Source organism: Protopterus annectens, chromosome 9.part0, assembly GCF_019279795.1.
Source record: "Protopterus annectens isolate FY-2018-M chromosome 9.part0, PAN1.0, whole genome shotgun sequence".
Classification (NCBI taxonomy): Eukaryota; Metazoa; Chordata; order Ceratodontiformes; family Protopteridae; genus Protopterus; species Protopterus annectens.
The window spans coordinates 1592769409-1592781813 of record NC_056743.1 but is presented as its reverse complement, the minus strand read 5'-3'; the positions used below and the strand labels follow the sequence as shown (position 1 = coordinate 1592781813).

The window sequence follows — 12405 nt, the reverse complement described above, 5'->3', positions numbered from 1 at the left end:
GCACAGTGAGCTTGGGTTTACTTCAGATAGCGCATGTACATCAGTTCTGCATTGGACATGGACCTGTCTGTTGGGCAGATATCGCCTGAGTAGACAGTATGCAACAGAGTACAGATTGAGTTAAATTCAGTCTTGTTGCATGGGGCAACTGTTTGAGGCCAGTAATCCTCTTGTTGAAGTACTTCAGTGGTCTTTCCAGCTGCTGAAGGTGCCTAGTCAGATTCATTGCAAGTGTGTCGTGATACTCTCTGATGTAACTGATGACTGATGAGTAGAGGGAACCTCCTTTGACCTTGTTAGAAAAATATGTATTTGAACATATATAAAGTGCTAGGTTAAAAGCAAATAGTATGTAATGCATTTTATTCTATTTTACAATATGGCAGTAAGAATGATCTTACATGTAATTGCTTGAAGCTTTGGAGCTGCAGTGTGTTTGAACTCTGACCCCGGCAGTAGCCAGCTCAGCAAGCTTATGTTTTTCACTAATGATTATCTGCTGGGTCAGGAAAATGAATGTATAGAGCATTGAAAATCTTTCTTCCTTCCTCTGAGATGGTTGGCCTTGCGAATGTTATCAGAGATAAAGCACAGCTGCTAAAAGTAATGTTGCGAGAAGAACAAAGAAGTATATTACAAGACTGAACTGACTATTGTATTCGAGCAGGACTGAAACCTTGAAAGAATAACATTTACAGAAAGACATTATAACTGACCAGGTGCTTTGCAAGGCTGTATTATTCTCATGGGAAAACTTTTAAAAAGTATAACATCAGCTTTTTCTTATGAATAGAATATTGTAGACTATAGTGATGTAGGTGCCCTGTGACTGACCACGTCAGTAAGGTGGGCACAGCTTGAATGTATGATTATAAAATGAAGAACACTTCCTGATTTATGCCAGACAAAACTCTATACTTGTATTGTATGGTATTTTGCCTCCTGGTGTACACTAGTAAAGTTTTTTGCATCTGAGCCTTTTGTGTTGTCCTAATTTGTTTTTACTTAACAGACCTACATGCAAAGACCTTGGCAATTTGTGGGAACACATAGCATGATTTTCTAACCACTTTGTGAATGAGTTTCTGGAAGTAGAGATGACTATCCACATGTATCCATAGATCCCTTATTATTACTTCCATATTTAGGGTGTTGACACCTATGTGGTATATGTATGACTGTAGCTGGAGCCCATAATTTTGACACCACATCTGTCTAACTGAGACCCTTTTTAAGGATGTCTCTGTTTTCCCAAACATCGATTATGACGACCTTTTTGCAGTCATCCACAAACTTTGCTAAACATAGCCCTCGTGTGTTTGACTGTATTTCTGAAAAGTATACACCAGACAGGAGGGGTCCCAGGACTGAGCCATGGGGTACAGCAGTTGTTACCAGCTTGAACAGAAGACCACAATTCTTACCTTGTGGGATCTATCTGTGCTCCAGTTGGCAATCCATCAGAAGACATACGTGTTTATGCACAGGTTGTTGATTTTGTGGATATGACATGTGTGTGGGATGTTGGAAAAGGGCTTTTCAAGGTTTATGTAGGCCATGTGGAGCTCATTTCATTGATGTATGTCCTGGGTGACTGCCTTGAAAACTGTCTAGCAGGTTTAGGAACCATGATCTGCCCCTGACCAAACCACAGTGGGTAGAGTTGGGTGTTTGTAGGCTCCCAATAGCTCTGTTTATGAGTTCCATAATGATGGACTCCATGGCCTTGCATATTAGGCTTATTAGGCTTATATGACTATAGTTCCCATTGGAGTGCGCCAAACATTGCTGTAACCCATTCAACAGTTTCATATCCTGTACAGAGGGTGAGTCTCAACAGACTGTTCAGGTGCAGGGTCTGTTTGTTTTGGAGTTCACATATGACACAGCCAGGGAAACCATGTCATCCCATAGACACCATGTTTTTAGGTTTGGATAGAGCTGTTTAACCATTGTATATGTGATTTCTGGGTTTTCACAATCTCCAGGTATGGTAATGGACCCTTTCGTCAGTGCGAGGGGAGTAAATATGTATGAACCTGTCTGACAAGATGTTGGCAATGTCAGTCATGTACATGTATTAATTTACACTTTGCACTGACTCAGAACATATATGAGTTTACATTGATATTTATGACATAGCGAAAGAAAGCTTCATGGTTCTCTATGGACTCTTTGGCAATATTTTTGCCCGAACATGGCTTGGATAATGTTAGGAGTGCTCATTGTTTCTTGATGATACTGATCGGAGATTTATTGATGATCTTTGAATTTTCACTTTCATTGAACAACTTAAGTACTTGTAGTGCATAGTTTGATTATGACAGGGATCCAATATATTACATGGGTCTGTTTTCATATCACTGTGTGCGCAAGGCAGGATTGGTGAATAGTGACAAGTGTCTGGAGTAAGAACTGCAACTGACAGATATGTGTGGCCCACTGCTGTACTCAGACATGGCCTAAGTATGTGAGCATGCCCAGTATGACCTTTCAGTATGTTGCTCACTGAAATTTGCTAAATTTGTTTAAGAGCGCGAATATGCCCACTATGGGCATATATACTATATGTGTGTGAAAAATCAAGTTGGTTTTTACTTCAGGGCTCACCTTTGTGTTGTCCATCAACCAGAAGCATGCTGTGCCTGCAGGGCTTCCATTAGTCAATTTGCATAGACTTATCAACATTTCTACATCCAGGGGGTGCAGCTATTATTTGTACATTTCTACCCGGGGGGGCACACCTGATTGTTACTGTGGGTGTACATAGGATGAGGGGTACACCTGACACTTACACATTTGCTAGGCCTGCACTTCTATGTCAGGTACTCCTTTTCAGTCTGTACTGTTGCCTATCGTACTGGCTTGAGGCATACCACTCTACTACAGACCTTAGCTTCCAATTACATGCATATTAGTTTGTGACTTCATAGCCTACCCAACCCACATCACACTGCCTGGCCTGCTGTTATCTGTCTGCATAGGCCTGGGGGGAGGTTACTCCTATGCCTCTTCAGAGGGCAGGATACAGCATTTGTTTGCGTTTGTCTACAATTGTCCTGCTGGCTGTGACTGTTCGATATGTGACCCCCCCCCAACTGGTATGTGTGAGTGACTTAAGTTGTGTCTGTGCCAGTGAAATGCTGTCATGGCTTAGTGGTTCAGTACTGTGACTATAGTGCACAGTATCCTGAGTTCGAGCCCTGTCACTGCTTTTTATTTTCCTGCTGGGCAGGCCTGACTGGTTAAAGAACAGTAAAGCAGGTGTGAGCGTGTTTACCCGACTTTGCTTGACTTTGCCCGACTTTGCCCAACGTTGCCCAACTCTGCTCAACTTTGCCCGACGTTGCCTGACATTGCGCTGGTTAGCAAGGTGCTCAGCTACATGCAATTGTATTTAAATATGCTCAGTACTGGTAAATTTTGCTTAGCAGTGCTTTATATTGCTTAAAATAGGGACTCATGCCTCAGGTGGTGCTGCAGGGCTGCCTATGTCGGATGCACATATTACACTCCCTATACATGTTTGAAAACAGGTAGTGTCAAGTTAGGCATCCCTTTTACTGTATGTGTGAGTCAGAAAGAGGTGTTATTTCCAGGGTTCCTACTGAGTCAGTGTATGTGCTATGCCTTGCCTCTTTGCCAAGGCCAGGGCATACTTGGCATGCCTCCTTCTGCCTACTGGGGCAGGCTCAGGTTGTTCCACTTCCGAGTCACACTGTGCCTGTGCAGGCCTTGGCAATGGTGGGGGGCTGTTTGGCCTTGCCCCATGTTGTTCCTGCTGCAGCTGTTTCCGTAGGATCATATTGTGTAGCATGGCATATACCATGACAATATGGGTACATGTAGTTGGTGAGTACTGCAAAGCTCCGCCAGATGTGTCCAGGCACTGGAACCATGACTTGAGCATCCCAAACACATGCTCAATTATGTTTGTGCGTGTGCCTCATTATGGAGTTCTTGTTCGGGTGTGTGTGCATTTCTGATGGGTGTCATCAGCCATGGCTCCAGTGTGTATCCAGCATCCCCCACTAGGTGACCATCAGGGATGTCCCCATTGGCAAATCTCTGGTACAGCTACGTCAGATGCCAGATGTGGGAATCATGATAACTTCTAGGGCAGCCAGCACACACATTCATTATTATGCCCTGGGCATCGCACATGACCTGGCAGTTGATGGTGGGGAAGCCCTTGCGGTTGATGTAGACCCTACCCCGCCCACCGGGTGGTGCTTTAATGTGTATGTGCGTGCAGTCTATTGTACCGACTACCTCAGGGTATTCTGCTATTTGGTGGAAAAGACGCATATTTCTGGCCATTGCCTCACGAGAATTGGGGAAATATATGTGCTCACCAACATGTGCTGACATGGCATCCAGGAACTGGTGCAGTACCCTGGATGCTGATGCCTTTGAAATCCCCATCATATCACCAGTTGGTCTCTGGAAGGTACCTGTAGCTAGTATTCTTAGGCCAACACATACCTTGGTATCCACTGGGATGGGTTCCCCTCTGTTGGTTCTGTGTGTGAGGCATGGCCGGCACAGCTCAACAATTTGCTGAAGGAGGTCTCTGTCCACCCTATAGCGCTCCACTATCTCCAGCTCATGTAGCCCCTGGTAGGTTACCCTGGGTCTGTACACTCTTCTCTATCTCCTCACTGTGGGTTGCTCAGCAGCATTCACAACATCACCACCCTCAGCACCTTGCACATGTTGGTTTATGATAGCAAGAGCAGCCCCTAACATTTTGTCTGACTTTAAAGTTTTTAAGCTTTCCGTCTTTGTATACTGCAGTGTTGCAGAGTTCTTTGGAAAAAACAGGGAAGAGTGCTGTTTGCAGAGTTTAAAGTGCTGGGCTGGGCTGGGCTAGTCTGCTACCTGTGTAATTGGCTGATTCTGATATATTTCACCTGGCAGCTCTGCTAGTTCTGCTTGGTTAACTTCCTATTACTTGTTTTCCTTCCTTTTCCCTTTCTATTTCCACCCAGGCAGCACCGCACAAACAAGCGCACACGCGCACACATGAGCACAGAGGCGTGCAGATGCTGTGTGCACATTTGCAAGAAATTTCAGATATATTCATGGCGTACGCCTTTGGTTTCTGGTTTTCAAAAAAGACAACTGTAGACACGCCTCTTGCAATCCTGAGTAACTCAGGGCAATCACAAGACACTGTGCTCCAATAAGCTTACAGCCTTTCTGACACACACCCTCATGATGTTGCCTATATTCTACTCTTCTACTCACCTACTCCTACACTTACACTCTTGGGACATGGCTTACATGCCGGGGAAAATTGGGATTCACTATCTTTATCCTCATTTGCATAGGATTGCCTACTAATGCATGGTTACATCTCTCACACTGAGCTCCCCCCCCCTTAGCAACCACTACTCAGTGGCCATGTTGTCTTCAGCCTGCCATTCCCTTGCATGGCAGGATAAGATTTTTAGTGAAAATGCCCATTTTTGACTATTTTTAAATTATTTTCTTGTTTTTTAAAGAGCCGCATGTTTGTGCGGTGCTGCGCTACGCTTAAACATCGGCAATCAGGGGAAAAAAAGTTAGGTTTTAATCATTTTAAACATTTATAAATGCCAATGGCCTTATATTTGGCCATTGGCATGCTTCCTCAACTGTATGCATCTTTTATTTGGAGCTGTCATAGCTCCGTTTAGCTATTTGCAGAACGGTATTCTGTTACCAACGGAGTACATTTCTGCAGATAACACTAATCTTCCACGGACAGGTTAGTGTTTCCTGGATTGCAAATTTACCTCATTTGCATAGATTTCAGCAGCAAATGAGGTAATTTACATACCATGAGTAGCTTTAGCAGCTTTCGTGCACGCCCCTGCTGGCTGTACCCAGATTGCACAGCAGACATGTTGCCTCCGTGAGCTCCTACGCTCTTCTTGTACTCCGTGCAAGCTTTCATAAATCCGGCCCAAAGAGTTACACTAGTGGCAAAATTAGTTTTTTACCATATTAAATGAGTGGTTAAATAAGGGCTTTTATTAGAATTAAGTGTATGAAGGAGTAGTAACATTTATTTGGAAAAGGAAAAAAATGAAATAAACAACTAGAGACCTATTACATTAAATAATCCATATTATAAAATATTTATTAAAATGTTACAGTTGTGTGAATGTGTAGAGAGTGTTAGTCAGAATGTTAAAGTGGCGAGCAGCAAAGATAGACACTTGTGGTACACTAGTGGTGACAGTGAGGTATGGAGAGAAGGTGAAATGTTATTTTACTAATACCTAGTGGACAAATAACTTTTGATGCATAAAAGGGTGGGCTGAGATAGACCTAGTGAGGACATCTGAAGCTGAAGTTTGTTATGGCAAACTGTGCCTATAAATAAATTACTGGTTAAGTGTAATTTATATTTATAATTTATTTTTTTTACATCTTAGAGGTTATATAAATTTTGTTGAAGTGAAAAAACAACTGAACATGTCTATCTAATGTAAAAGAGTGAAAAAAATATGAAGAAAATTGTGCAATTAGAATGTTTATGATGGTATGAAAATTATATAAAAAAATATGAGCTCTCTTGCATGGTTATTATGAACAAATGACTGATGATTATGTTGAAAATGTTAATAAATAATTAAAATGATGTGGAAGATTTGGCAGAAATGAATGAATGAAATGTTGCTTAATGAAAAATGGGTATTGTCTGAAAATTAAATAAAAAAGCTTGGATGGATAGAATTCCCACACCTTCTTCACCAGTCCCAACTCATAGAGGCCTTCAAAATCCTTAAACAACCTGAGAATACCCCAGCACTAAAAAACTTAATGACTCCCTACTCCAATCTAAGCTGCCTTCGCTCAGCAAACAGACTCCTTGTCCAAACAACTAAATCTCTCAACCTAGGTGGTGACGCGCTATTTGCCAACACCACTGGTAAAATATGGAACTCTCTCCCAAATAACATCACGCTTGCAACTTCTCTAAGTCAATTCAAAAATAGTCTAAAACTCCACTTCAAGTCACACTGGCTATGTCCTTGCTCAAACCCAGACTAGCTCTGTGCCATTAACTAAAACATAAACAACTAGCTAAGATGATAAGTACTTTGTATACTGTGATAAAGAAATATGTATCCTGTCTAACTCTATGTCATTATACTGCCTACCGTCCTTGCTAATATGTTATTAATGTTACATTTGTAGTAATCTCAGAAATAGTAATGGCAGTCTTGTACTTGTATGTAAATAGCCTATGTTTTTGTTAAGTTCTTTCAGCTCATTTACTGTACCTAATTATCACTGTAACTCTGTTGGAGCTTTTCTCCCTGGGCCTCCGCTGAAAAAGGACATGTATCCAGTCGGACCATCCCGGTTAACAAATGTAAAATAAATAATAATAAAATAAATTCAGATTATAACAATGACAGAAGGTGTGGGGGCCATGTATAGATAACTTATGATATAAAATTATTATTTATTTGAATGTTTTTGTAAATATGTAGTCAGTATATAATTTATACTGTGTGAATATTCATGGTTGTATATAAGGGACCCCTACTCTTTTGCTAGGGCAGTGGAATTGTTTTTACATCCACCAGAAATACCATCAACTCAGGATGATGGGGCCTTGGTTTAGCATCTCATCCAAAGGACAAAGATTTGCAAGCAGAAATGACAGCACCGTGGGAGAAACGTCCACACAGTTCCAGTAGTACTAGGAGCAACAGGACTAATAAAGACAAACGTAATATCCTGAGCTTTTATTATGCCCTTTATTAAGAGTAGTGCCCATTCCTGTGAAGGTATGTAAAAGAAGGAAGTAAACAGATGGCTATGTAAGAACCGTATATGACTGTACTAGCTTTAACCCATGCATCCTCCTTTAATACTCATGCTGCACTTTTTGTAGCCTACTAGTATATGTTTTCATGTGCCAAGTTCTGTTTACTTGTTTCTTTCGTATAAAATGCATTCCTTGTTTTCTTCTTCTTTACCACTCTGTACCTTTTATCAGAACTTTCCTTTACATTGCTCATGTATTCTTTCCTCTAATTTCAGCTTTTCTGTCCATTTAAGCATCCAAATACTAAAAGAAAATATTTCAGCAACCGTGATGACTATAACTCTAAGATAATACGTTTATATTGCATGTTATGGGACTCACTCTTGTATTTATTTAAGGAAATTTAAAAAGAAGCTGCATTGTTGGATGTATGAACATCTTTATGCTGCCATAAAGGCAAACAATGATAATGGTCTTAGGAAGCATGCTGAATCTTAAATAGTTTTTAAAACAAGGCTAAAAAAACATTCCAGTGATACAATAATACAACCAGGAATGCCATCTTAGTGATTGCAATAATATACTGCAGCCTGGAATAGATTAGTAAGACAATGGCATGTATAAAATGGGAACAAAGATTTCACGTAATGATATCAGTGGTTAACAGCACACTATACCAATATCAATATGTAATCCACATGCAAAGCACATACTGTCAATAGAAGAGACAGGCACAAAAAAGGGTCTCTGGCCTAGTGGGACTACTCCTGTCAACAAAGTGTGAATAAATACATACATACATACATACATAAACAAATACATAATCTGTCCCTTTACATTGTTTCTCTCATCACCCTTGGAATAGGACTATATCAAAACTGAGGAACAGTATTTTGTTGAATGAGAGGTCATGTAGTCTGCAATGAAGAAATAGTAAAACAAAATAACTCAGTTTGTTGGCTATTATTAGATTTATTACAGTCATGTGATAGCTCTAATCAATGCAGTTGCAGGATTTTGCCATTTCATTGTAAAACTGTAAATACATCTATGCCCTGGAAGCCTCACCTGGTAACAATGACTGAGCATGCATGAATCACAGAACACTAGATCATGGTTGTTGCATACTCCATTGGAGTTAATGGGGAGCTGCTTACTGCCATTTCTCTGCTTTCTGATCCAACTGACTGCACAGGGACATGTCGCACCATTTTAGCTGCATCTGGAAATTTGTAAAAAAACAAATGTAATGATTCCCATCTACAATGTGTTAGCTGTACTATTGTCACTTTATACTGCATTCATTTAAGTGTTAAGCCAGTGTAGCACAGCTACACACACACACACTCACACACACACACACACACACACACACACACACACACACACACACACACACACACACGCACGCACGCATGCACGCACGAACGCACACACACACACACACACACACACATTTATCTTTCCTTGATCTTGCCTTCTAACAATATTAACTAGCTGATCTCTCCATATAGAACTGCCCTCTTGTCCTTCTGCACGAGGGCTAATGTATCAAAGCAAAATCACCCTCGCAAGTACGGCAAGTGCACAGGCCCATAAACCTTGAGTAAAGTCAAAAATAAGGCCAGCACTAAAGGTGGTTAATATAACTTCTTTAATGAAGCATAAATAACACAAAGGGTAGGGAATAAACCCTGTAGCCCCCACAAAAACTTCAACCAGACCGGTTTTTGTTGAAATAGCCTTCCTCAGTGTTAAACACAGACTTGTTACATTCACATAATTTATACAAATTCATTAATTACACAAAGTTGGTTATTGGTTGATTACAAATGGACATTTAATCCAGGCTGAAAAAGCCCACCTAATTTAATAATCCACTTCCTTTCCTTAGCATTAAGGATAGTATGCCACCCAGATTTATTTATCTTGTCACCAAATATTTTGTCAATGACAGTAAATCTGTAAGAAGCATTTCCATGTTTAAGCGTATGTTTGAATAGTGCATTTGATTGTCTCTTATTCCTGATATCACTCAGATGTTCCCCAATCTGTAACTGCAAGGGTTTGGAGGTTTGGTCAACATAAAAAGCAAAGCATGTACACGTTGCCAAATATATGACCCATTCTGACCCACAACTGGCCAAAAACTTAATGTCATAAACCAAGGAAGTATTTTTACTGCTGAACTGTTTGGTTTTATTTCCCCTAATACAGTGTGTGCAATGCCCACAAGGTATGCAACCGCACAATATCTCATCTGTAATTGTACGTTGCTGTCGTATATTGGACCCTCCTTGATTATGCTTATAGGAACCAAGTGTTTTCCCTCTCTGAAATGAAAAGGCATCTATTACCTAAGACCTCGGATAATGTTAATATTGCAAAAGGGAATGGCTGTCAAACTGGGGACAGGTTCATACCTACTAGGAATCTTATCTAAAGGAGGAGACAGTCAGAAGTGCAGTACCCCCCATTACCCTTTAAAGGGCACTACAATATCAGCACTCCATCTACACGGTATGGGAGTAGAACCCACAGTATTCTGCACTACAGGTAAGTGTGCTACTAGCACTGCTTTCAAAATTTATAGCACAAACACTGATGATGGTCATTGCCTAACAGTTACACATTGATAAAAGGCTTAGCATGAGCAACAGTAGACTTTTCTTCCCTTGAAACTTAACATTCTTTGAAAATGCACAGAAATTCAAAATACACAGAAACTCAATATTCCCTAAAAATGCACAGAAACTCAACATTCTTTAAAAATCTACAGGAACTCAACATTCTTTGAAAATCTAGTGAAACTCAACACTGCCTGAAATAGACCTACTGATGACAGTTTGGTAGTTGGTGTAGAGGTTTCAGACTCTCGGCTCCTGTAGCCATGGTACAGGGTTTGAGCCTGAATAAGTTACCAAATTGCCAACCCTAAGTGGGGCATTTTATACACACACACACACACACACACACACACACACACACACACACACACACACACACACACACACACACACACACACACACACACACCTTTCTCCATGTTCACTAACCCATTCAATATGTGTTTCATCTGAAACAGCAAATGCTCATCATTCTCCATAAAAAATCCCTACGTGCTCTGCTCCAGTGTTTAAACGTGCATGCATCATACTAAAGACACATGCTCAGACACTACTAAGGATGCCATCTGCATGTGTCCTTAAAGAAGAAATGTAAGTTTTGTGTCAGCCCCCCCTGGCCAGTTCCCCCCAGCTAGTGGGTCCCCAAAGCCAGTGTGGCCCTAGGTAACTGCCTAAGTCACCTAATACTCTAACTAGCTCTGGCTGAGGACCCTTCACATCAGGGGAGAAGGGAGAGTGGTTCCTCAGCAAAAAAAAATTGTTGTGTTTTACAGCCTAAAAAGCATCACTGTTTGTAGTTGTGACATCTTAAGGTTTTAAATACTTAAGAGTCAAATAATTGTTTATCAATAAAGCAAAATTCAATTATTAATTATAAATTCACCTAGTACTACATAGCATTTTCTGTTTAATAGTAGAAAGGGAACATTTGATGCACTCAAAGATCTCAGCAGTTTACAACTCTTTTGTATGTCTGTAATAAGTAGATTTCAGTAGACCACCTCGCCTCCTTTCAGCCAACAATTGGGGCTAAATCCTTCATACTGATTTTGATTCAGTCTCCTACTTGGAATCCATTCTGGGTATTCACTACCCATTCAGTGAAGAAGCAGCAAAAACACTGCTCCTATCCTCACACAAAAACACTGAAACACACAGACACACAGACACACACACACACACACACACACACACACACACACACACACACACACACACACACACACACGCTCACACATTTAATTATAAACCAGTTAACTATTTATTTTTCTTAACTTTAAAGGGGCATCCCTCATTTGATGACTTTATGCCTTTTAGATACAATGATAGTCTTTATCCTGTCTTATCCCACCTTTCAGCCATTCTGGAAATAGATGTTGAAACTGCATGACTCTTTAAATTGATTTTTTTTTTTTTAGGGCTATCTGCAATGTTCTCAGTGGAGCCTCATAAGTGAATGAAACATTATGAGTATGAACCTCTGCCTTCTGGTTATACCATTCAAAGAATGTCCTGATTGTCCCTTCTTTGGTATATTGCCTTACCATATGCACACTGCTATTATGACTCTATGTCTTTTCTTGTTTTGTGATTTACTGCATTTAATAGCATATAGTATTCATTTAATTGGAACCCATTCCCTGGCTACATTCCCATAAGTATTCTGCCATGAACTGTCATGTAGTATGCTGTTATTTATTTTACTTATTTATTTATTTGCATTTTTTTTAACCAGGAGGCTCAGACTAGGCAGAGGCGATTTTCAATTGATGTCTGACAAAAAAAACCTCCAAAAGTTATAGGGAGAAAATTTCTAAAAGTCATAGGAGGAAAGAAAGATAATATACATTGCAAAATCACTGACTGGTTTCAGGCAACAAATAACTCATCTTCATACTGTGGTGAGTACAAGTTGTACGGGTCTATATCATAACCGCAAAACCTCACATATGCGAGTATGGAAACGTCAACACATATTTAGCGAACCACGAAAACACCGAACGGCCT

At 40.4% G+C, this 12405-nt stretch overlaps 1 protein-coding gene across 2 annotated transcripts in view; it reads right to left on the bottom strand.

Annotated features, from left to right (window-relative positions):
• Positions 1 to 12405, bottom strand: part of LOC122812201 (transforming growth factor beta receptor type 3-like) — a 715443-nt gene that overhangs the window by 104464 nt on the left and 598574 nt on the right. Inside the window, exon 13 of one of the 2 annotated variants that reach the window (XM_044084533.1) lies at positions 8840 to 8993. In XM_044084533.1, coding sequence (XP_043940468.1) covers positions 8878 to 8993 — 116 coding nt within the window. In that variant the 3' untranslated portion in view covers positions 8840 to 8877. Of the gene's footprint in view, positions 1 to 8838; positions 8994 to 12405 lie in introns of those variants that run through there. The other variant, XM_044084534.1, reaches the window with a different exon arrangement.